At 41.2% G+C, this 26,965-nt stretch overlaps 1 protein-coding gene and 1 long non-coding RNA gene across 5 annotated transcripts in view; one reads left to right on the forward strand and one right to left on the reverse strand.

Annotated features, from left to right (window-relative positions):
* Positions 1-24,627, reverse strand: part of LOC122495622 — a 61,020-nt gene extending 36,393 nt beyond the window's left edge. For both annotated transcript variants that reach the window (XR_006300514.1, XR_006300515.1), the window contains exons 1-3: positions 24,381-24,627; positions 15,324-15,469; positions 12,495-12,548 (exon numbers count right to left, since the gene is read on the reverse strand). This is a non-coding gene — a long non-coding RNA (uncharacterized LOC122495622). The remainder of the gene's footprint in view (positions 1-12,494; positions 12,549-15,323; positions 15,470-24,380) is intronic.
* Positions 24,624-26,965, forward strand: part of NDUFAF6 (NADH:ubiquinone oxidoreductase complex assembly factor 6) — a 33,377-nt gene continuing 31,035 nt past the window's right edge. Inside the window, exon 1 of one of the 3 annotated variants that reach the window (XM_043601411.1) lies at positions 24,624-24,829. In XM_043601411.1, coding sequence (XP_043457346.1) covers positions 24,633-24,829 — 197 coding nt within the window. In that variant the 5' untranslated portion in view covers positions 24,624-24,632. The remainder of the gene's footprint in view (positions 24,830-26,965) is intronic. The other 2 variants (XM_043601412.1, XM_043601413.1) reach the window with 2 other exon arrangements.

Genomic DNA, 26,965 nt, shown 5'->3' on the forward strand with positions numbered 1-26,965 from the left:
ACCAGTTGTGTAAAGAAAAACCTTGAATAATCCTAGCTTGGGAAGTGTAACAAAGGGCAAATTCTAAGACCAGTTTCTCCCCCAGATGCTGAAGCCTAGGCTTTTCTTTCTTTCTTTCTTTCTTTCTTTCTTTCTTTCTTTCTTTCTTTCTTTTATTGAGAGAGAGGGGGAGCAAGTGAGTGAGGGAGGTGGGGTGGGGGAGGTGGGTAGAGAGAGAGAATCCCACAAAGGGCAGAGAGAGAGAGGGAGAGAGAAGTGGGGCTCACCCGAAGCAGGGCGCATGTTCACCCGAGGCGGGCCTTGAACTCACAAACTGTGAGATCAGGACTTGAGCCAAAGGCAGATGCTTAACTGGGTGAGCCACCCAGGTACCCAAAGCTTAGGATTTTCTTAGCTAACTTTTATAGTATTGGTTTGATAAATCTTGTTTAGATCACAAGCTCCTTACGAGGAACTCTATTTATCCTGAGCTGTTACTAAAAACAGTAATTAATGTTATTGGGTAGTTCCCATTTAAACTGCTCAAGATTTTTTTTAAAGTTTATTTTTATTTATTTTGGGAGAGAGAAAGAGAGGAGTCACACGTGCAAGAGAGCTGGAGGGAGGCAGAGAGAGAATCCCAAGCAGGCTCTGCACTGTCAGCCCAGAGCCTGACTCAGGGCTCCATCTCATGAACTGGGAGATCATGACCTGAGCCGAGATCAAGAGTTGGCCACTTAACTGACTGAGCCACCCAGGCACCACTCAACTGTTTAAGATTTAAACAATTGTCCATTTATGATATGGGCTACACTAACACTTACACATACATATTATAAATGTGGAAATATTCTGAACTCTGTGCTTGTGAATACAGATGCCATCACTGTTAGCCAACATATAATACATACATACAAGGACACATAATAAAATACTGTTCACTCAAATGACTGCCTTTGATTTGGAAATGCTCTGTCTCAATTTTAGTAGCATAGGAAAGACACTCAACCATCTGTGTGTAATTTGTAGCTGAAATGACCCTTTCCTGTAGATGAGTTGGCTGTTTCATGGTATAGTTGGAAAACTATAGAAACCAGGGATAGTTGGACTTAGATCCTTAGCCATCTTGTCCAGGGAACTACTGGGTCAGTGGGGCATGGGAGAGAGAGGGTGGGTGGTGCAGGAGAGACCCTCAAAGCAGCAGCAGAGAAAGGTCTGGGGACCAGAGTCATCCTAAGAGGCTAAGAAATCTCACTGTAACCTCATCTGCTCCAGGCCAGCTGGGGCAGAAAGTGGATAAATGAAGGTCAAGCAGCCTGGGTCTGAAGTTGAGCTTCTCCTTTTTGTAAAGGAGAAAGAGCCAAGTGGAGATGTAATTTCAGCAGAGATCACACAAGAGGGCAGAGAACCGAGCGTTTAGAGAATAAGAGGAATTGATATGTATTATTTCTCTATTACACACCCAGAAAAATGATTTTGAGTGTTAACTTCCCCTTAAACATATTTAAAAGCTTATTAAACAAGTAATAACTATTTATTAATGTTATTTTAAAACATTTAATGCATTTTTAAAGTAATTTTTCTTCTTAACAAAGAATGATCCTCCCCACAAAACACACTGTATTGAGTTAATATGACTGCAAATTCCCCAGCACATAGAATAGACCAGAAAGGCGAAGTGGTCTTATGCATTGTTTTTCTGAAAAAGAAAACAGAATTGTCCTGTTTTTGTTTTTAATGTTTATTTCTTTTTGAGAGAGAGAAAGAGAGAGAGGGGGAGAGAAAGAGCAGGGGAGGGGCAGTGAGAGAGGGAGACACAGAATCCAAAGCAGGCTCTAAGCTCTGAGTTGTTAGCAGAGAGCCAAATGCGGGGCTCGAACTCACGGACTGTGAGATCATGACCTGAACTGAAGTTGGGACACTTAACTGACTGAGCCACCAGGTGCCCCTGGAATTGTCTTTTTAAGAAATACAATTGGGGGGGGGGGGGCCTGGGTGGCTCAGTCAGTTAAGAGTCCAGCTTCGGTTCAGGTCACGATCTCAGGGTTTGTGGGTTCGAGCCCCATATCAGGCTCTATCTATGCTGACAGCTCAGAGCCTACTTGGGATTCTCTCTTTCTCCTTTCTCTGCCCCTCCCCCACTCACACTTTCTCTTTCAAAATAAATAAATAAACTTAAAAAAAAAAGGAAATACAATTGGTAAGTTGAAAACAATGAAAAGGAAAATATATCCATTAGAAAAAAGAGACCCTAATGATTGAACTTCTTGTTCTCCTTTAATAAATGCTAGTTTCTCTAGGTGGGTGTTACCACCTAGAATGACAGTAATCCTGAATAATGCAAACACAGGTATAATTATTTGGAACATCAACTGTTTTAACTAACATGGCTGCAAAGTTGTTTTGTGTTGTTTGTCGTCTGCTTTTGTAACTGGAGATCTAGATTATAATTTTCTTTTTTTTTAAATTTTTTTTCAACGTTTTTTATTTATTTTTGGGACAGAGAGAGACAGAGCATGAACGGGGGAGGGGCAGAGAGAGAGGGAGACACAGAATCGGAAACAGGCTCCAGGCTCTGAGCGATCAGCCCAGAGCCTGACGCGGGGCTCGAACTCCCGGACCGCGAGATCGTGACCTGGCTGAAGTCGGACGCTTAACCGACTGCGCCACCCAGGTGCCCCTAGATTATAATTTTCAAGGGCTCTATGGATAAATGCTCCAATGTAAAGTGAGGGACTTTAATTGGAAGACACTTTAAGATCTTTTCTTATTCTAAAACTAGGATTCTACTTTCATAAAATTTAGAAAGTTTTGTAGCAATATTTGTAGGTAATTTTCCCCCAGAATTTCTTTCATTTCTCTCTGACAACAAAAAAATGAAAAGGAATATGTTCCTGAGGGAATCTGCGACTGTTTGCTCAGACAAAATCAGCCATCATTCAGGGTTACACAGTGATTGTGTGGTAGAGAACAGATTGGCAATTATTTGGTTTTAAATTCTGAACTTGAAATTAAAATGAGAAAAAGTTCCATTAAGTGTCTTAAAAACCCCCACTGGTGTGAGTCCGTCTACAGTTGCAAATGAGGGTCTTTAGCTGTGCCAAGTGGGCTCTCCAGGGAGCAGGTGCTGAGATGGGGAAGGGGTGGAAAAGGCTTCTGGAGAAGTAAAAGGTGAAGACAAAGGGGAGGCAAGCCAGCTTGGGCAGAGGGAGCCCTCCAACCCAGGCCAACTTGACAAAGGCTTTGCCAAAATCAGAGATGCTCAAAGCACAGCTTACATGGTAAAGAGCCCTTTATCTGGCAAAAAGATCCAGCTCTTGTACAGGGCTTGCCTCAGGCATTGCTGGGGACTTCCCTGGGAAGAGCAGAACCCCTCCATACCCCCCTCCAAAAGCAAAAACCAAAAAACACCAAAGAACAAAAAAACAAACCTACAGCAGATCCTGAAGGAGGTATAAGCTGGAGGCTATCAGTCAACCTATGCGGCTCCCAGCTGGTGGGGAGGCGGGGGTAGAGAGGGATACCAGTGCCCTGTGCTGGGTGAGCCTCCCCTCACTCTCAAACCTCTCAAATCTCACCCATTTCCCTGACCGGCATCTTCTCCCTTACCCTAGAAGTCTACTTTCTTCTCACTTTTTAAAAAATTTTTGTTTAATGTTTATTCGAGGGACAAAGAGCTTGTGGGAGAAGGGCAGAGAGAGAGACACACACAGAATCTAAAGCAGGCTGCAGGCTCCTGAGCTGTCAGCACAGAGCCCCTTGCAGGGCTCAAACCCACAAACCATGAGATCACGACCTGACCCGAAGTTGGACGCGCAGCCGACTTAGCCACCCAGGCGCCACTCTTCTCACTTTTCTTTCCACAGAGCGGTTAGTACGATAAAAATAATTCTTCTTTCCTAGTGAGAGGAGTCAACTTTTATATTCAAAGAGGCTCACCTACTACCTGGTCTTTCCCCTGGCTATAAATATGAAATATAAAGCTGCTCCCTTAATATGAGAAAGTGGTTGCGGCAAATTCTTGCTCTAAATAGGACTTTCTCCTTTATTTTTTTTAAATGTTTATTTTTGAGAGAGAGGCAGGGGAGGGGCATAGAGAGAGGGAGACAGAGAATCCGAAACAGGCTCCAGGCTCTGAGCTGTCAGCACACAGCCCCATGTGGGGCTCAAACTCACAAACCGTGAGATCATGACCTGAGCCAAAGTCAGATGCTCAACTGACTGAGCCACCCAAGCACCCCAGGATTTTGTCCTTCTTCTATTATTATTATTTTTACCAGTTATTTATTCTTGAGAGACAGAAAGAGACAGAGCGCAAGGGGGGTGGGAGGGGCAGAGCAAGAGGGAGACAGAGAATCTGAAGCAGGCTCCAGGCTCTGAGCTGTCAGCACAGAGCCCGATGCAGGGCTTGAACCCACAAACCACGAGATCATGACACGAGCTGAAGTTGGATGCTTAACTGACTGAGCCATCAAGGTGCCCCTCTTCTTATTATAAACACAAACAACTAAGGATGGCAAAAACAGAGAGTGACATTTGGGAGCAAAAGCTGACAGGTTTACTGCCCTGGATACACTCCCGCCCTTCTGACTTCTTGCCTTCTCAGCTTTGGGGCTTAATGGTTTACCTACACCAGAGACTGAGTTAGGGTAGCAGTGGTAGAAGCTGAAGAATCATTTTCTTAAATATTCACAACTAAATCCCTAAAACAGCATTTTGAGGAATCTGACTACATCCCTTGCCTCTACTTGCCATTTGATAAATGTTGATTGTGCTATTTAATTAATTCTGTAGAGAACAGGAATTTTACTCCATAAATTCAAAAGTACAAGAAATAGCATATTCTTGATTTTTTAAAAACCAAATGGGCACCCCTGTGTCTTTCCTGTATTGAAATTTGGGAGTTTTATTGATATGTATCATTTTGAGGGATTCTTTTATAGGATAGATTCTTAAACATGGGATTTTTAGGACAGAAGGTCAATAATATTTCAAATCTGAACATGCAGTTCCATACACTGCCCCACACCCAGAAGTATGAAAGTTCCTGATTATCTACACCCTCACCAGCCTGGAAGTTATCAATCTTTTCAACTTTTGCCAAGCAGATGGGCAAAAATTCAATTTTGTTATTATTTTAATTTGCATTTCCCTGGCTACTGGTAATAGTGAGCAACTTTTTTAAAAGTCTATTTATTTATTGAGAGAGAAAGAGAGAGAAAGAGAGAGAGAGAGAGAGAGAGAGAGAGAGAGAGAGAGAGAGAGAGAGAGAATCCTAGGCAAGTTCTGCACTGCCAGCACAGAGCCTGATGTGGGGTTTAAACCATGAGCCGTGAGATCATGACCTGAGCCAAAATCAAGAATCAGAGGCCCAACCGAATGAGCCCCCAGGGATCCCCCAGGATGGAGCAGCTTGTAACGTCTCTACGGCACCTGTACTTCCTTTGGTCCACTGGCTCATTTGTCTTCTTACTGATTTATAAAAGCCTTATGTAAGTAAGGGCTCTTTACTCTCTTTTGTGTAGTATGCGACAAATATTTTCTTTTACCACTTGTCTTTTGACTGTCTATGGGCTAGCAAAGACAGAGCCTCCTGCCCCTCAGCTCACAGTCCAAAGGGGGCATCAGATGAAAGATGGATAATAATAAGACCACTTGACAAAGTTATATACAGATAATATATCACAATAAATGCCACAGGGAGCACTTCTAATATCTTCAGCAGGCAAAACTTGTTTTCATGTTAAAAAAATGCTTTTTAATGTGTAATGAACACAAGGTAACTCCATTGATGGCCACTGGCATACTTTTGTCATGAAGTCAGGCATAAAGATCACTACTTTAAGATTTTGCAAGAACTTGACCACTTTTAACCTCATTCAACTTCTACCACTTCTCACATGTCCTCTCTCAACCTACCACCCCCAAATTCCATTCTTCCTCCAAGTGTTTCTATCCAGTCTTCTATTTTCAAAGTAATGTGATAGAGATTTTGGATAGATCTCCAGTGAGTCTTAGACTCTGAATATGCACATCAAAGAAACCGGAGAAGCCTTAGTGTCTTCAAATACTTGACTTTGCAAAGAGAAGTTTCAGACTTTAATATTTTTAAATTGGAGAATCTATTTTCTTGTTTAGTATTCACTTGTTTACCAAATATTAGATAGCATACCTTCTATATGCTTAGGCACTGTTTTAAATAGTGTGGATGTAACATTATATCCACATGTTCATGGAATTTACATCTTAGTAGGGTGAGAGAGAGACATTAAATGATAAAAATAGGGGCACCTGGGTGGCTCAGTTGGTTAAATGTCTGACTCTTGATCTCAGCTCAGGTCATGGTTTCACGGTTCATGGGATTGAGCCCTGTGTTGGGCTCTGCGCTGAGAGCATAGAGCCTGCTTGGGATTTTGTCTCTCCTTCTCTCTGTCCCTCCCTCACTCTCTTTCAAAATCAATAAATAAACTTAAAAAATGGTAACATAGGGGCGCCTGGGTGGCTCAGTCGGTTAAGCGTCCGACTTCAGCTCCGTTCATGCTCTGTCTCTCTCTGTCTCAAAAATAAATAAACGTTAAAAAAAAATTAAAAAAAAATGGTAACATAAGTTTATGTCAATGGTGATACATACTATAAAGAAGAATAAGACAAGATAAGAAGAGTGGTATGAGTTGAACTGTGTCCCCCCAAAAGATGCTGAACTCCCAGTACCTGTGAATGTGACCTTATTTGCAAATCGGATCTTTGCAGATGATCAAGTCATGATAAGGCCATTAGTGTGGGCCCTAATCCAATAACAAGCGTCCTTATGAAAGGGGAAATTTGACACAGAGAGACATGTACAAAGGGGGAACATGGCATGAAGATGAAGGCACAGATCTGGATTATGCTTCTGCAAGCCAAGGAACATCAAAGATTGCCAGCAAACCACCAGAAGCTAGCAGTGGGACATGGAATAGGTTCTCCCTCATGGTCTTCAGAAGAAACTGACTCTGGGGTACCTGGGTGGCTCAGTCAGGTAAGTGACTGATTTTAGCACAGGTCATGATCTTGCAGTCCATGAGTTTGAGCCCCATGTCAGGCTCTGTGTTGACAGCTCAGAGCCTGGAGCCTGCTTCGGATTTTGTGTCTCCCTCTCTCTCTGCCCCTCCCTGGTTCATGCTCTGTCTCTCTCTCTGTCTCTAAAAAATAAATAAACATTTTTTAAAAATTAAAAAAAAAAAGAACAAACTGACTCTATCAACACTTTAAACTCAGACTTCTAGCTTCCAGAACTGTGACACAATAAATTTCTATTGTATAAGACTTTTAGATTGTATTTTGTTATGACTGCCCTAGGAAACTAATACCAACAGGGATATTCAGATTTTAGATGGGGTGATGAGGGAAGTTTCCATATGAAAAGAGAACAGAATACAGTCAAGAAGGTAACTGGGAGAAGCATAGACCAGACAGAGGGAAGAACAGGTGCAAATACTCTCTGGTGGGAGCACATGCGTGGCAAGTGTAAGGATCACCAAGGTCAGGTTTCCTGATGCATTGTGAGCAAAGGGAAGGAAAGGGGGAGGTTAGAGATAAGGTCAGACCACATGGGGACCAACTGGCCATGTGTGGACAGTCGTCTTCTTCCCTGGGAAAGAAGAGAAGCCATTAGAGGGCTGTGGGCAGAAAAATGCCATCATCGTTGTCAAAAGCAGCACATTCAGTTTTCTCTTAAAGAGAAAACAAATTCCAAGTTCCTGATTTATGGTTTCGCTTATGCATCTGTTTTAGCCAGGACTCCTGGGGTTGCAAGTGACACAGAATCAACTCAAACTCTCCTAAGCAATGGAGGGAAGTTATTAGCTCGTATAACCAAAAAGCTCATGAGTAATTTAGGCAGAGCTGTGGATAAAACCTGTCTCATCAATAATCTGTCTCCTTTTCTACTTCTTTCAATTCTCCTTTCCTCTGTGTTGACTTTATTTGCAGGTAGGCTTTTATTATTATGTGGCAAAAGAACTGCTAGAGGCTCTAGACTTTCATGCTTCTTAGTATTAGAAATCTCAGGAGAGATTCTTTCTCTCCTACCATTCAAACAACCCCTCAAAGAGTGCCGTTGGCTTCCTTGGGTCATGAGCCTTGTCCTACAATAATCAGTGGTGGTTTCTAGAGATAGTTCTCTGACTAGCCTAAATCACATGTCCACTTCTGTGGCAAGGAAGCAGACACACAGATTGTACTATCTAGGTAGATGAGGTACATTTACCAAAAGAAAGAGTTATGTCAGGGCCACAAAGTTGTACAGCTTCAGAACTCTTATTCCTGTCCGAGTCTATGAATGGGACTCACTGCAGCGTACAATCCCTGAGAGAGCATACATGGTGGTCCCTGGTTCTCTAACCTAAGGAATGGGGAAAGGAAGCTGTACATGCAAAAATAACAGGCATCCCCTGTTAGATGTAGAAGGCAAAAGTCATGAGCATCCACTGATGTAGTCCATACGGGTCAACATTCCAGGAAGAGAGCAGGATGGAGAGGAGAAAGAACAGATCTCACTGGAAAGGTCAAAAGATATTTTGCCAGAAGTCTCTACAGGATTTCTACCAACCTCCAGGTATTTAGCTGGTATTGTGCTACCTAGATTGATCCCGTTCTTCTTGACCATATTTCATAATTCATAGATGCTGGATATGTATTAAAATATGCCAAAGTGCCTATCTGCTGATTCATGGGATACCCTGACAACTAGACAAGTTGTGTCAATTCCTGCTTTTCTAGTTTCAGAGTTATTTGCTGCTTTATTCCCCCTCCCCAGTCAACTCCTAAAAATGTACAGTCCAATTATACATACTTGGAACAACTCCCTAATTAAGTAATGAGATCCTTAAAGAAAGGCACTTTTGTCATACTGCTATCACCTCTATTACTCATCTTGGTTTTTAAAAATCTTCTAGAAATTTTGAAACATGAAAAACACCATGGAGAAAAAGATAATGTCTTTCCATATATCCACCACCCTGATTTAGAAAATGTTAATATTTTGGGGCGTCTGGGTGGCTCAGTCAGCTGGGTGTCCGACTTCTGCTCAGGTCATGATCTTGCGGTCGGTGGGTTCGAGCCCCGCATTGGGCTCTGTGCTGGTGGCTCGGAGCCTGGAGCCTGCTTCACATTCTGTGTTTCCCTCTCTCTCTGCTCCTCTCCCACTTGCACTCTGTCTCTCTCTGTCTCTCAAAAATGAATAAATGTCAAAAAATTTTTAAATAATTTAATATTGTGACATTTGTTAAATAAAATATCACAGATAGAGTGTAAGCCTTCTTGTCACTTCTCATTACCTCCTACTCATTCATTCATTAATGCCGTCATTCATTACTTTCATTTTAAAAAGATTTATTGAGGGTGCCTGGGTGGCCCAGATGGTTGAGCATCTGACTCCAGCTCATAGGTCAGGTCATAGTCTCACGGTTTGTGAGTTCAAGTCCCACATCGGGCTTGCTGCTGTCAGAGTGGAGCCTGCTTTGGATCCTCTGTCCACCCCCCCGCACCTCTTCCACTCTCACTCTCTCTCTCAAAAATAAACATTTAAAAAAAATAAAAAATAAAATAAAAAGATTTATTGAACAACTATATACTATGTTATAACACCATGGGATAAAAACAAATAAGATTGAGACCTACTTCCTTTCCTCAAGGTTCTCCCAATCTAGTAATGATATCCCCCAAACGGTTGATAGTCTATTTTTAGTAGGTGGGTGTGAACATATAAAAGGGGGATGGACTAAAGAAATGACAGCTTCTGCATTGAAAAATTGACAATATAAGACCATAGTGGAAACCAAAGAGTGAGATGGATAAAATTCCAATTGCATTAACATAGTGACCACTTTGCCTCTTGTTTCTGATAGAATTGTATGGTAAATGCCCTTTTAGCAAATGAAAAACCTGCCACCAAATAGTTATTTGACACTGGTCAATTTTTATTACAGTTTTTGGTGCCTAGTCCATACTGAGCATAGAGACAGTATTAAAAGCTCAAAAAAAAAAATCAATAGATAACTTTCAGGCCTAAAATTGTATAATTTTATACATTTCAAAAATTGTAATTGAGGAGAAAGAACTAAATACACTACACTGAAAAGCATAATACAAATTCTTCTTATTCATAATTGACAATAAGTTCTCTAAAATCAGGTAACTGTAAGGCTTGCCTATTGAATGAGTAGTGGAAACTTTTCACAAGGGAAACTACTCTTTCAAGCTTGAATTTCTTCATATTCTGCCATTCTGCTGGGTCTGGTTTGCCTGGGTCTGCAATCGGGAAGACTGCAAGCCTATGTAGTGTCTTGTTGCAAATTAGGAAGTACCCCTTCTGGGCTCAGACAGCCCTGCCAGCTAGTGCCTCTGTGTGAAAAACTAGGCTCCCTTTCCGCAGAGACAGCCCCAAACCAGCCCACACCAGCCCCACTCACCACCTTGGCCCAGCATGTTTGTGCACTGCACACTTTGTACAACCAGGTGCCTTGTTTCCAGTGCCAAAAGACATGGCTTTCAGCACACTACACCGAACACCTCCCAAGGCTGGGCACTTGGCCAGGCACTGGAAATAAAAGGGGGAGTAAGACAGAGTCTACCTTTGGTGTCTGGGAAGAGGGCCAAATAAACAGATCACCACAATAAGACCTAGTACAGTGATCAAGGAGAAACATAAACAGGATCACAAATGAAGGAACCACTGATTCTTCTTGGATGGGGCTGTGGTCAAGGAAAACTCAGAAAGGAAGAGGCTTCTGCACTGGCGTTCATAGAATGAGTAGACGTTCATGAGGTGGGAAAAGAGCATTAGGACACTGATGACAAGGGTAAGATTGAGAGTCTCTTCCTGCACCCCTGCTTTCTCAGGAAAGCACAGGGCTGCAGCTTTATCACTTTGACCTAGATTTTGGGTCCCACCATTTTTGTTGGGTTTGTCTATGTCTCTTTTTGTCACTGAAGTGATCCAGACAAGCTTAGCAGTGAGGCTTGTATAAACAGTGTAAAAAACAGTGTTCATTTGCCAGGACTGTCCCTCCACATAGTTCTCTTGGGAGTCTGCAGAGGCAGGAGGTGGCTGGTCAAAGGCCAGGGATTTGGGAACATGGCCAAATGGCCTCCTTGAAGATATAGCACACAAGGACATTCCAGGAAGAGGGAGCAGTATAATACCACAGTATTTTGTTTGCCAGATGGAAATATCCTAGTGACAAACATATTTAATTTGGCTGCAGGTGTGACCCATGATTATGCAATAGAATTGTGGATCAGCTAGAATGTAATTTTTCAAAGACCTAGACTGCTTATTTCCCTAGAAGGATCAGTTACTTTTGCCCAGAAAAGCTGTTCTAAGCCCACAGACTACATTTCTAACTCTAATGAACCTTTCCCCCTGTTGGCCTGTGCTACTGGTTGCTAGAAGAATCAGGAGGAAGCATGTGTAGAGCATAGCTCCACAGAAGCCACTGTGACTCTCAGAAAAACAACTAGGTGTGTGTCCTTCTGGCAGGAAGTTAGAGAGGGCTTCTCTGGGTCATTAAGGGAGAGTGGTCATATGCAGTCATCAGACTGACTGTATAGGGTGGGGGCATCAGAGGCCATCACCTTTATTTCTTCCCCTATGGTAGGGACTCTGATGTTGCTGTGATGTACTAAAACGACAGTGTCCCCTGAACCTGTTTGTGGAGTTCAAGGAGGACTAGAAGCTTCACTGAGCACTGTTCTGCACAATAAGGATATCAACAACAAACCTGCTGACTGTGTTTTTACTGATTAGTTCCAAACTAGCTATTCCAGGCCACACACTCATAAACTAGGTTCTCCTTTGATGACCCCTGTGTTGAAATACAAGGAGGTGGTGAGTTTTGCAGCACCAGCCCTCAGGAACTGCCTGAGAGCCCTCATTGCAACAATCTGATAACAGCAGAGAGCACTGAGAAATACCTCCCCGCCCATGTTTTCGATCCTCCAGTGCTCCAAACATTCTTTCTGAGGCTCTCACTGACTAGGGAATGGAAAACCTTAGCCCATACTAGTACCTAGGTAAGAGTCATCAATGAGAACAAGAGACAAACTCAAAAACACTTTGTAAACAAAAGAACATTCCTACAAAGTAGGCAGGCACATTAAAATATGGCATGTTAAAAAAAATAATAACCAGACCAAGGATATGTTGGCCTGTATTTAAGGACCCTGCAAAAGGGGATCACATGTCAATGAATATCACTGAGAAAGTATCATAAAGACTTCACATTCTTCAGCTTAGGAATGTGAAAAAGATAACCCCATCCCAACAGTTGCGTATGCCAAAACTACAGGAACCATCATTTATTTCTCTTCTCTCCACTACTTTTCCCCATCAGTCTGTCAGCAAGTCAATCTCCAAATTATATATTGATCTGTCCACTTCTTTTTATGTCCTCTACCATCATCTCAGTCCAAGCCACAATAATCCCTTGCCCAGACAACCTCAATATCCCACCTACTGGTTTTTCTATACTCACTTTGTCTCCCCTCCACCTCTGATTTCAGTACGGGAGCATCTTTCTGAGCATAAACTAATGGAAGAAATTAAGAAAGTAAGAATTATATATATTTGACAACAAAGAAAGCTTAGAATCTTGAATGTTAAAAAACATCACCACACAAAGCCCTTAGCAGAAGTGAGAGGGTTGGGGCAGAGAAAAAATTTACTTTTTACTATATTATCACTTATTACTATACTTTCTATATTATTTCTGTATTATTTAATTCATTCAGTGAGTACGTATTTTAAAACTTCTTTTTTTTAATGTTTATTCATTTTGAGAGAGAGAGAGAGAGACAGTGCAAGCAGGGAAGGGGCAGGGAGAGAGGGAGACAGAATCTGAAGTAGGCTCCAGGCTCTGAGCTGTCAGCACAGAGTCCAACGCAGGGCTCAAACCCATAAATGGCGAGATCATGACCTGAGCAGAAGCTGGACGCTCAACCGACTGAGCCACCCAGACGCCCCTCAGTGAGTATGTGTTTTAAAATAAAAAAAATTGACACAAAAAAACATATTATAAACAACAAAAAATAAACAAAGTGTTAAAGTAGTTGACACAAATATAAGACTTAATAGATTTGAGAGCCTTAATATATAAAATCTCATACAAATCAAAAAGAAAAACATTAAGACCATCAGCATTAAAATGGGTAAGGAAAAAAAATTATACTTTGAAATAAACTACTAGGTTTTTAACAAAAAAACAATGAGTAAGGATGTTGACAATAAATCACTAGAAATCAAATACAAATACGTAGTAAACAAAAAATGTCCTATTTCACTGATGATTAAATAAATGAAAAATAAAAGTGAGATATCACTTTTGACATGTTAACATAGGAAGACTGTTAAAAAATTTAATAAATCTGGGGCACCTGGGTGGCTCAGTTGGTTGAGCATCCAACTTCAACTCAGATCACGATCTCATAGTTCATGAGTTCAAGTTCTGCATCTGGCTCAAGTGCTGTCAGTGCAGACCCCACTTGGGATCCTCTGTCCCCACTCTCCCCTGTACCACTCCCCTGTCTCTCTCTCTCAAAAATAAATAAAAATAAATAAATTAAATAAAATAAAGTTCACAGCTCTGTCTAAAATTCTTAAAAAGAATTAATAAATCTATCACTTTCATCCACATTTTGCGGGAAGATATAATTTCTTTGGTAAGAATTGTGACAATGTCAGACGTCTCAAAAGTTCACAGCCTTTGACTAGTGATTTTACTTCTAGGAATTCATCACAAGGTAATAATCACAGATATGGACAGAGATTCAACTACAGTGGTTCATCTAAGAATTATTTATAAAATCAAAAATTGGGGAAAACATAAGGATCAAATAACAAGAGCACAGTTAAGTCAATGGTGTTATCAGTAAGATAAGTAATAACATTGTCATCAAAAATGTTTATGAAGGCTCAATATAATAAAAATACCTATTTTTGTAAGTTAGATATAAATTTAACATAATTAAAAAAATAACTTCAGAATTTTTTTAATAGAAAAACTGATCTTAAAGTTCAAATGGAAAAATAAATAAGAATGGCCAGGAAAATACTGGCAAGGGAAAAAAAGCAATGAGAAAGAACCAGTATTACCAGATATATATGAAAACATATTTTAAACTTGCAATAGGTAAGAGAGTACAGTGCTAGAATACTAATAGACAAATGGAAGAGTATACACAGAAAACACATACATTAGTTCATTCCATGAAAGAGGAAGCATCTCAAGTCAAAGGGGGAAAAGGTGGACTGATGAATAAATGATGAACTAGATAGAAAGAAAAAAGTTGGATCCATGCTTTGCAACATTTATTTCCTCCAAAACAAACAAAAAGCCAAGAAAGAAAAAAAACTAAAAGTTAAAAGTATAGAAGTACTAGAAGAAAACAAACAATAATTTAAAAAAATTTAATGGGAAGGTCTTTATAATGATGATTCAAAATCCAGAAGCATTGAAAGTAAATATTGATAAAGTCTGACTAAATAAAAATATATTACAAAATTTCTACATGGGAAGATTTTACAGAAAAGTCAAAGCCACAACAAACTGGGAAAAAAAGTTGTGATCTATGTGCCAGACATAGGACTAATCTCCCTCATGTACACAGAGCTCCTACAAAGTAATACAGAAGGCCTGTAGCCTATAGAAAAGTGAGCAAAGCTTATGAAAAGACAGTCTACAGGAAATGATATAAGAATAATTCTAAAACTATGAAAAAATGCTCGTCTTCCCTCTGAATAATAGAAATGTAAATTAAAATTATACTGAAATACTACTTTTTAACTTATCCAATTGGCAAAAATGTCAAAACTTTTGAGAGAACTGGGTTCTCTCACATCTAGTAGGAGTGCAAAATGCCATAAACCTTATCAAGGGAACTTAGCAGCATCTATCAAAAACACAATTTTGACCCAGAAATTGTACTTCTGGGAATTTATTTATGCATTAGCATACAAAAGTAATGTACAAAGCTAATAATTTCAGTGCCAGTTGTCATAGGGAATGAACAGAAAAAAAACAAGTGTCTCCCACTAGAAGACCGGTTAAATTAACCAGTATGTACCTATAAAAAATTGGTGAAACTCACTATGACCTTCTATGGAAATACCTATAAGAGAAATTATGCTAATGTCATAATGTGAACAATATACTATCTTTTATATGAAAAGGTGGGGAGAGAGTAGAATCTATGTTCATATTTGTATATATGTATGTAAATAAAGGAAATGACACTGTATTAGTATTCATGGCCATATAATGAATTATCCTAAACCTTAATGGGCTAAAACAACTGATATTCAATACCTCAGGGTTTCTGAGGGCCAAGGATCAGGAAGCCGCTTTGCCGGGTGCCTCTGGGGAGCTGTGGCACAGGGTCTCTCATGCAGTTGCAGTGAAGTTGTCAGGGTTGCAGTTCATCCGAAGGGGCTGGAACATCCACTTTTAATTTTCTTTTTTTAATGTTTAATTTTTGAGAGAGAGACAGCGCGCATGAGTGGGGGAGGGGCAGAGACAGAGACACGCACACACAGAATCTGAAGCAGGTTACAGGCTCCAGGCTCCACACTGTCAGCACAGAACATGTCACTGGGCTTCAACTCACAAACTCCGAGATCATGCCCTGAGCCAAAGTCGGACGCTTAACCTACTGAGCCACCCAGGTGCCCCAAAACTAAACAGATGCTTCAATACAGAGAACAAACTGGTGGTTGCCAGAGGAGAGATTGGTGGGGGTAATGGGTGAAATATATAAAGGGGATTAAGAGGTACAAACTTCTGTATAAAATAAATGAATATAGAGATGAAAAGTACAGCACAGGAAATATAATCAGTAACATTGTAATAACGTTGTATGGTGACAGATGACGACTATACTTACCGTGCTGGGCACTGAGTAATGTACAGAGTTGTTGAATCACTATATTGTAGAACTGAACTAATATAACACTGTATGTTAACTGTGCTTAAAAACAAAAACAAAACCCAACCAGCTCAGCTTCAAGGGGGTGGGGAATAGACCACCTCTGATGAGAGTAGCTGCAAAAAATCTGTGGCCATATTTAACACAGGAATATATTACTTATTCCAAAAGAATAAAAATGTTTATAAGTAAATCTTAATGATATGGGAAAATTCATGTTATACTGTGATAAGCAGAGAGCAAAACTGTATACAACTTATGATTTATATCTCTACCACCATTGTCTCCTGGCTTCCCTGCTGCTTCCCTGACTACTCTATTTTTAGTATTTTTTCCTGTCTCCACTAGAGATAATGGCTCAACTCAAAATGCTTAAATAGTAAGGAATATGGATTCTTTCACATAACAGAAAGTTAGGAGGAAGGCAGCTCCAATGGCCAAAATGCATCTACTGCTAATGTCAGCAGGGCTCCAGGGCCAGGTCAGCATTTCAGCTAGATGCTCCACGCTAGTTTCCCTCATGGCTGCATGATGGCTGCTTCAGTCACGAGCATCACATTCAAAACTGACAACATCCAGAGGAAGAAGGGGTATGTGTCTTCCTTGTGTCTCTCTGACCCCTCATCTCTTCATTTTGAAAAATTTTAAATGTACAGAAAAGTTGGGAGTGGTACAATGGCGACCCATATACACTCTACCTAGATTCAACAACTGATGACATTTGCCACATGGCACAATTGCTTAACCTCCCACCTTCACTCTTTTTCCTGTATCATTTGACAGTAAGTTGCAGACATCATGACACTGTACACCTACATGATTCAGCCTGTATTTCCTAAGAATATATATGTCTCCTAAAGATCCACAACAACAGCATACTTAAGACAAATTAACAGTAGCTCCCTAATATCACTTAATATACAGTCTATGTTCAAATTTCCTCATTAGTCCCTAAACTGTATTTTATAGCTTATCTTTTTCAAACCAGAATCCAATCAAGTTGCATACACTGCATTTGGTTTTATATTTCTTTGGTCTTTTTTTTTTTTTTAAGTTTATTTATTTTTGAGAGAGAAGAGAGAGAGACAGAGTGCAAGCAGGTGAGGGGCAGAGAGAGGGGGAGACACAGAATCTGAAGCAGGCTCCAGGCTCTGAGCTGTCAGCACAGAGTTCAATGCGGGGCTCGAACCCACGAACAGTGAGATCATGGCCTGAGCTGAAGTCGGACACTTAACTGACTGAGCTGCCCAGGTGCCATGATATTTCTTTGGTCTTTTTAAATTTAGAACATTCCCCCAATTCATTTCTCATGACATTGTGTTTTTCTTTTGAATTATTCTGATATATTTCCTCATGATGCCATTTATCTTGTTCCTCTTATCTTTATATTTCTTGTGAACTTCAAAATTATATGTAGAAGCTTAATTAGATTTCTGTTAAACCTTTTTGGCAATAATATTTCATAAGTGAAATTGTATATTGTACCTTTATTACTGAGGCAAATTTCTCAGAAGCCCCACAGTAGACTTTTTCTTAAGTGTCATTGACCAGAGCAGGGAAACATGCACTGGCCTGGACCAATCACTGGTGATGGGAGTGGAAATACCATGCTTAGGTTCTTTTGTAAGATGTACGTCTGTGGGCTGAGGATGGTACCTGGCTCTTCTAAGGGAGGAAGGGGAATACATGTACAAAAAGGGTTCTGCCAGGTGGAGGAAGCAGGAAGCATCCTTTCTCTGACGCCTTCTGTGCATCAGTAAGTTCCGCTGGTGCTACCTTCACCACGTGATATTCACCCACTTTTCTCCATCTCCACTGCCACACCTGTCCACATCCCCAACAACACTGGCCCAGGCTCCAAGCAGAAGCTCCTAACCGGTCCTCCTGCTTCCAGTCTATTCTCCAAATACGCACCAGAGCTGTCTTCTAAAATCTGAGTTTTTGGATTAGGCCAAACCCCTGCTTTAATCCCTCCAGGGCCTTCTTCGTGCACTTAAAATCCTCAATTCTCAACTTGGCCTACAAAAGATCACAGCACCAAGGTTCCTGCTTACCTCTCCATTTTCATGTGGTCCACCCTCCTGCACATTCGGTAAATGCCAGCTACAAGGCTTTCACTCTTTGAACGCGCCGGACCCTTTACTGATTCGGGGCTTGTGCACATGCAGTTTTCTTTTGTGGAACACCACCCCCACCTCCATGCACACACACACTCTTCGCCTGGTAGCAGAATGCAGTAGTTATTATGGGCTCGCATTGTGTTTCCCCCAAATTCATATGAAGTCCTAACGAACCTCCAGTACCTCAGAATGTAACTGTTATTTAGAGATAAAGTTTTCAAAGACACAATTAAGGTAAAATAAGGTCATTAGGGTGGGCCCTAATCCAATGACTGGTGTCCTTATAAAAGATAATATGAGGACACAGATATAGAGGAAAGAGCATGTGAAAACACAGGGCGAAAGTGACCATCTACAAGTCAAGGAGAGAAGCCTCAGAAGAAATCAACCCTGCTGATACTTTGATCTTGGACATCTAGCCTCTAGAATTGTAAGAAAATAAACTTCTGTTGTTTAAGCCACCTGGTCTATGGTACTTAATTACAGCTGCCCTAGCAAACTGACAGAGCAGGTAAGCAGGTAGACTGGAGCAACCTTCCCAGATGTAAATCCTGACTCTGCCAAATACTAGCTGTGTAATTTTGGGCAACTTACTTAACATTTTCATGTTTTGGTTTCCTTTTCCATAAAATGGGGATGACAACAATAGCACCAACACAGTGGCAGCCATCCAGTTTTCCCTAGACTGAGGGGTTTCCCAGGATACAGGACTTTCAGGGCTAAAACCTGAACAGTCCCCCTGAACTGAGCATGGTTGTTGTGAGACAGAATATGGGCAGCACACTAGAAGAATGCCCAACACGTGGTAAGCACTCAATAAGTAACAGGTTTGGCACTATTATTATTATTATTTATCATATTTCAGATCTCTGTTTAACTGCACTTTCTCAGAGATACTTTTCCTGATTCCATAATCTGGATTAGGACTCACTATTAAATTTTTTCATAGTATAAAGTTCATTTTTTTTTGTTAGTGGTACCCCAATATCCATTCTCCTCATTTTCAGTAATAATAGGACCCATGATTTCTAACTGGGCACATGGCTGGCTGGAATAACAACTACTTCCCAGCTTCCCTTGTAGAAAACTAAATTCTGACTAATGCGATATGAGCAGATGTGATACATGCAGATTCTGGCTTGTACCCTTAAAGAGCAGGAGATTCTTTACCCAAGGAAGTTGTGCACGGAATTCATGGAGTCGGTGAACTGGAATGGGAAAAAAATTACATCTGTGTTTTCATGAATGGCTAATGGAAATTTAGCATTTGCTTCAATTAGGAATACAGGCAACGAAGCATAAAAGTATTAGCAGTAACTATGATCTTGTCACCAAATGAAATCACAGATGTTTTCATATCACATAATAGTTTTATAAATATCTAATATATCATGTTCATCACCACTATGAAATTTGAAATTAGACTCACTGCAAGTCTTATTAGTTAATGCTTAATGAAGCACATGCATTGCTATATGCCATGGCATAGAAATGACTTCTTTAAAAAAATTTTTTTTAACACTTATTTATTATTGAGAGACAGAGAGTGAGCAGGGAAGGGGTAGAGACAGGGGGAGACACAGAATCTAAAGTAGGCTCCAGGCTCTGAGCTGTCAGCACAGAGCCCGATGCAGGGCTCGAACTCACGATCTGTGAGATCGTGACCTGAGCCAAAGTCAGTCACCTAACCAACTGAGCCACCCGGGCGCCCTAGAAATGACTTCTTATTTATTTAATTTATTTAATTTGAGAGAAAGACAGCTAATGCTCCCTCTCAGAAGGAGAGGGAAAGAGAGAGAGAGAATCTTAGGCAGGTTCCACACTCAGCACGGGGCCTGACATGGGGTTCGACCCCACAACCCGAGCTGAAATCAAGAGTCAGATGCTCAACCAACTGAGCCGCCACCCCCCCCCCCCCCCCCCCCCCCCCCGCCAAACCAAATGACTACTCTCTTAAAGAGAAGGGCATCTTGCCCCTTCTGCTTTCACTCTTGCTGCTGGCTGCCATGTGGAACTAGCAGTGGGCCATCCTGGACGTACAGGTGAAGGCTCCACTCCTCAGATGGTAGAATGAGCAGACTGCAAGAGCCTGGGGCTCAGCGATCTTGGAATCTCCAGACAACCTGAGACTGCTTGCACCCAAACTGCCAGAGGACTCAATGTCTACTTTGTCTGCAGCACTGTTATTTTGTGTCTTAATTTGAGCAGCTGAACTCATAACCTCATTAACACAATAGCAGTTATCACATTTTGTAATTATATATTTATTTGTGATGACTTTTTGTGTAACTGTCTTTACTACTAAAGAATAAAGCTCGGGGCGCCTGGGTGGCTCAATCGGTTGGGCGTCCAGCTTTGGCTCAGGTCATGATCTCGCGGTCCGTGAGTTGGAGCCCCGCGTCGGGCTCTGTGCTGACAGCTCAGAGCCTGGAGCCTGTTTCAGATTCTGTGTCTCCCTCTCTCTCTGACCCTCCCCTGTTCATGCTCTGTCTCTCTCTGTCTCAAAAATAAATAAACGTTAAAAAAAAATTAAAAAAAAAAAAAGAATAAAGCTCTTTGAGGACATGGAACATGTCTATTTGCTTACCCTAGAATCCTGGTTCCTGGTACGGTGTAGGAACATAATAGACTTTCAATAAATGCTTTAGAATGAATGAAATAATAGCATAATAAATGTTTATGACCATGTTTGGCTATTCAAATAATATTATAGAGGCAATATATAAAAACAAGCAAAAAGCCTATTAACAGAGAAAAGGTTAGATCTAATACCAAAATGTAAACAGTAACTGTTTGAATTATTGGTTTTAGCATGACTTTTCCCCCTACATTTGCCTATATTTTCCATATTTCCTTTAATCATATATATGTATAGCATTAAAGAATATGTGTGTGTGTATAATTAAAGAATATAAAGTATATACATATATATCATTAAAAGAAGTCTAAAACATATAGGCAAATATGTGTATGTATGTATGTGTATATATATATATATATATATGTATATACCAGACTGACTTTTAACAGAAGGAATGAAACTCACTTCTTGGCAGAGGCCATGAAAAAAAATGAGAGGGGGAGAAATATTATGGGACAATAAGGCATAGCTCTTTAAAAATATAGCAATCGGGGCGCCTGGGTGGCGCAGTCGGTTGGGCATCCGACTTCAGCCAGGTCACGATCTCGCGGTCCGTGAGTTCGAGCCCCGCGTCAGGCTCTGGGCTGATGGCTCAGAGCCTGGAGCCTGTTTCCAATTCTGTGTCTCCCTCTCTCTCTGCCCCTCTCCCGTTCGTGCTCTGTCTCTCTCTGTCCCAAAAATAAGTAAATGTTGAAAAAAAATTTTTTTTAAATATAGCAATCAACCACAGGACAATCTTTATTGAGCTAAAGCTTGGAAAGAAATGTTATTATATTTCATCCATAATTACACAGCTGGAACATCTCACCATGGAGAGTCATATATTCAGAAAGGATATAGTGAGCAACTATCACAACTAAAGGCCAAGTTAACAAATTGTGCCTCTGTGGTTATTTACTTTTAAAAGTCAATTTTGGAGTTAAGCACTGAGCTTTTGCCTTGATTGCAACCTTGACTGAATGAAAGTGTATGCCTATTTCAAATATATTCATTTTGATATCAAGTAATTAGACTAAGGAAATATTTTATGTGCTCATAACTCTAAAAAATTAATTTCAACGGGCACCTGGGTGGTTCAGTTGGTTGAGCGTCTGACTCTTGGTTTTGGCCTAGGTCATGATCTCATGGGTTTGTGGGTTTGAACCCTCTGTTGGGCTCTGCTCTGACAGTGCAGAGCCTGCTTGAGATTTTCTGTCTCCCTCTCTCTCTGCCCCTCCCCTGCTTGCTCTCTCTCTCTCTCTCTCAAAAGAAATAAACTTAAAAAAAAAACATTAATTTCAAGATTAGCAAGTAATAGATGTTCTTATGTTAGTTGGTGACAGTGTGTTATCCACAGCATAATTTTAAAAGTCCTCAATTTTTCCTCTACTTCCATTAATTGGAATTCTGCCTTAAAGTTTATGTATCTATAGGCTCATAACACTTTTAGTATGCATGACTTTGATTTGCATTAATTTGTTATTACTAGAAATGGTATTTTTCAATACAGATTGATTGGCCTGGAGGTGAGAAAACTAAATATGTCCATCAGACAGATATGAAACTGGGTAATGGAAATAAAATAGAAGATAAGTTAATAATAGCTAATGGTAGCTGTTAAAGAATAGTTTTTAACAAAACTGTAGAAACATAACTCTCATACAGCTATAAAATGAAGACATGTCAAAAACTTGATTTAAAGAGTGCCTGGCTGGCTCAGTCAGTAGAGCATGTGACTCTTGATCTTGGGGTTGTAAGTTTGAGCCCTATGTTGGGTGTAGAGATTACTTAACAAATAAAATATTAAAAAAATTTTTCATTTAACTCATTAGTTAGTGTGGGAACCAGTAAGACGTTGCCATCAATTCAAAGAAATAATCAAAGTACCAGACTATATGGGCAGTCAGGAATGCTTAAGTAAATCTGCTTAACACATACGAAACTGATCAATATCCATAGAATAATAATCAACTGAAACTCCTATGAACATAATTTGTATGTTTATGGACAAGAATAATGTGCACTGTTGTCAATATTCTGTAACTTAGATAAATGTAAAATAGCTCAAAGATGATGAAAGGCACCAAGAACTCTTAAACTCAAATAACCTGAACAATGTCTAGCTTACCACTGAGACACAATCGTTTTGCTCCTTTTAAACTCTTTTGTTTTTTAATTTTTAAATTATATTTTAGAGAGAGAGAGAGTGTGGGAGCTGGGGAAAGGGGCAGAGGGAGAGAGAATCCCAAGCAGGCTCCAAGCTCAGCATGGAGTCTGATGCAGGGTTCGATCCCACAACCCTGGGATCATGACCTGAGCTGAAATCAAGAATTGGCCACTCAACCAGCTGAGTCGCCCAGGTGCCCCTAAAAAGTCTTTCTTAATGTTTTCTGTACATAGCTGACTTGTGTTGAGTGCTATTTACAGGCGAGACACTGCCTAGATGCCTTAAATACATCAACTCATTTAATTTGTACAAGAACCTTATGAAGTAGGTTTTATTATTATTTCCATTTCATAGGGCAAGTATCTGAGGCACAAGAAAAGGTAAATCTGTCACCAAAGGTCACAGAGATAGTAGGAAGTGGGACCAGGATCTGAATCCAGGTTTTGTATCAGCTACAAAACCAAGTATGTGAGTATGTAAAGGAAAAGAAATTGATGGACCTGATCAGTCACATTACATTAGATATAGAAGAGGGAAGACAGAAGGATGACTCCACAGTACTTCCCCTGGTTGTGAGAAGGGAATTACTGTCCAGTTAAATAAAGAGACTAAAAGGGGGAGTTAGTGGACTTTGAAGTCATGGCAAGATGTCCAGATGGAAAATTCCAGCTGGGCAGGAGATCAGAACTAGAGATGTAGATGCATGATTTTTTTTTTCTTTTACATATCAGGCTAAATTGTGGTATCAAAAACACTAATAGTGTGTGTCTGTCAGAGCTAAAGGGAGAGAAGAGAACATTATGAAGGAGGGACTGAGGTCCTGCATAGGCTGCAGAGGCAGTCTTGGCAGTAAAACCAAAGCAGGGTTAATTGGAGAGAGTTGGTAGGACCATGCAACAGGGTACACTCCTTTGGGTTTAAGGAGAAACATTAAACTGGAGTCACAAATGCAAATAGGGTTGAGGCTGAAAAGTAAATAGAGGGCATATATCATGGAAGGGCTTTATCCAATGAGTAGTAAAGGCTGTCAAGCAAGCAAGGATCATGATCGGATGTACACTTTTTTTTTTTATATGTTATGTTTATTTATTTTTGAGAGAGCGAGATAGAGTGAGAGCAGGGGAGGGGCAGAGAGAGGGAGACAAAAATCCGAAGCAGGCTCCAGGCTCTTAGCTGTCAGCACAGAGCCCAACGTTGGGGCTCGAACTCAGGACGGTGAGATCATGATCTGAGCCGAAGTCGGACGCTCAACCGAGTCACCCAGGCACCCCCGGAAGTACACTTTAGAAAGAACCAGCCTGGCTACTGCATGAATAGACCGGGCAAATCTGGGAGGCAGGAGGTATCACTGGGATCCAGATGTAGGCAGAGATGGATGGCTTGGACCAGGTCAGGTCATGGCAACTAGACCCAGCTTTAATATTTGAGAGACTGCGGGTAAGAGTACCAAAGGAGGCTCACATACTATGTGAATACTGAAAAGTTATAAATTAAGCTAGTAAACTGTCAAATAAAATATTCTCTATCCTCCTACCTTGATAAATACATCTTCAGAAGGACCCGGAAGGAAGGAGGAGAGACAGCGTGGGGTCCGCCGATTTCGGCGGGGCTTTTCTGGAGCCCACAAAGCAGAAGAGCGCGGCGGCGACGACCCAGATGCAGAGGAGCACAGCGACACCTGGCTCCCTTCCGAGCGGCGTCCCCAGGCCGTCAGCCCGCCGCTGAGAAGTGGGCGGGTGGACCTGAGGAGGCGTGGCGGGGTCGGAGGGCACGCGGCGTCGGTGTCATGGCGGCCTCCGTGCTGGGTTCCACCTGCGGCCCGCTGCGGCTCGGCGTTACCGGCCTGTGCCGCCGCCGGCCGCCCCGGGGCCTGTGGGCTCGTGCGCGGCGGCTCCCGGGGCTCGCGGGGTCCGGGCGGAGCGTGGCCGCGGCCAGCGGATCGGGCGCCTCGGGCACCGACCGCTATTGCTTGGAGCTGCTGCGGTGAGCGAGCCCGGCCTGCGCTGGCAGGTGGTCCGGGAGTGGCCCGGAGGGACCCGGGTGGGCGCGGCGGGACTCGGGGCTGGCCGGGGTGAGCCAGTTGGCGGGGACTGAGGCCACCGGAAATTTCGCGTAGGCCACGAAATCGTGGCAAAACTTCTCGTCTGTCACCTTGACTGAACCTTAATTTTTACCTAAACCTATTGCATGCACAGCTTTGTAAAAGTTTGACGGACGACTAGTAATTTTTACCTAAGTGAGTTCTTCTGTGTCAGGCACTATGCAAAGTACAAGTAGTTTACTTAATCTTCTTTACAGATTGTGATGCACAAATGTAGACCTACCGTTTAGGGTTATGAGGATTAACGCATTTAGAACAGTGCCTGGCACAAAGCAAGGGCACAGTTAGTACAGTATAAACCATTATTATCTTATTTAATGGATGAAGATACGAAGGTTTAGAGAGATAAGGGAATTTACCAGAGGTTGAGTAGAATAGTCTCATAAAGTTAGGGCCTAATGACAATTTTGTTCAGCCTTGATAACACCGGAAGGACTTGGCGCATGGCAGTCGCTGTTAATCATGCGCGGAATCATTAGAAGAATCAGGTCACCAGGTGACCTAGTGAGTCTGGGCAGGGGCCAGTTTTGGAATTATGCCTGACTGCAAAGATCAATGGCTTAGCCTCTGGTGCCCTTCTGCTGCCTTTGACTTATAACCTTGGTGAAAGGCTCAAAAAAGTACCTGGTCTGAAGAACTTCTGGGAATTGCTAGAATAATTAAGCTACCTTGGATTTGACTGGACTAGTAAGTCCAAATTTTTTATATTCAATTTTAGCAAAATGTAGCATAACAACAGAATTCTCATGCATTTCAGCATTTTATTTTGTTTTTAATCACTTTCTAAAATAATGTTTCTGCCCTATTTGTGGATTACTTACAGGGGAAACAAGATAACAATAGTGGAAATCAGAGCAATAAGCCAAAATTCCTAAAAAGTTACACACATTTTTATATATTTTAAAGTATAATTTTTTGATAAGAAACACAAGTTATCAAAATGTATACTGCCCATATCCACTTACTTGTTCAGGGTAATTTTTGACACCAGGAGCGTCCTAACTTCTCTATCCAGAGGTGAATAATCACTCTTCCTAATTTCTTATGTATTACTATATAGAAGTAATAGTATCATCACTATGTTATAGTATATGTATACATAGTTATTATACTATTCTTTTAGTAATAGTTTATGGGTATCACATGACAGTTTTCTCAAATATGTATTCACAAATGGGCAGATACTTTGTCTATGTAGATATTTGGGTGGAATGGAGCCTTCTGACTAGTGATTTATTAAAAAGCCTGGATTTCACAGGCATACTTCATCTGCATTTATTAATCCTAGGTTCATCATTTGGGAAAGTTGCATTAAAATTCAGCTATTTGCTCTTTTGTAAATTTCTACACCTACGTTATAGCCTGGTTATGAGGGTTAAATGCGATGACGTATGTAAAAATGCTGCACATAACAAACGCACAATAGTAGTTTCATTCAAAAACAAAATGAAACTTGAAAGGAAGACTGCACTTTCTGGCTTCAGATTGTCCATTAATCTTTGAAAAATTTGGCCTCTGAAATTATTCATGCGAGGTTGTTTTGGACACGCATCTTATGCAAGGCTTCCAAATATTGGAAAAGATACCAGGCCAGAAATTCAGGTTAGCCATCCAGAGCTCTGCTAGGAATCTAGGTTCCTGGGAATATCTCAAACCTAATTTACATAGGCATCTTGGGGCTTGTTTCTGAGGAACCCCAAGGCTGCCTCAGACTTTGGAATTAGTGCTATAAAGGGGTAAAGAGATGTTAGTGAAGATGTCTGACAGTGCACCTGTTTTCTTTCTTTTTTTTTTTTTTTTTTTTTTTAATTTATTTTTGGGACAGAGAGAGACAGAGCATGAACGGGGGAGGGGCAGAGAGAGAGGGAGACACAGAATCGGAAACAGGCTCCAGGCTCCGAGCCATCAGCCCAGAGCCTGACGCGGGGCTCGAACTCACGGACCGCGAGATAGTGACCTGGCTGAAGTCGGATGCTTAACCGACTGCGCCACCCAGGCGCCCCAGTGCACCTGTTTTC

This window comes from Prionailurus bengalensis, chromosome F2 (assembly GCF_016509475.1).
Source record: "Prionailurus bengalensis isolate Pbe53 chromosome F2, Fcat_Pben_1.1_paternal_pri, whole genome shotgun sequence".
In the NCBI taxonomy this organism is placed as follows: Eukaryota; Metazoa; Chordata; class Mammalia; order Carnivora; family Felidae; genus Prionailurus; species Prionailurus bengalensis.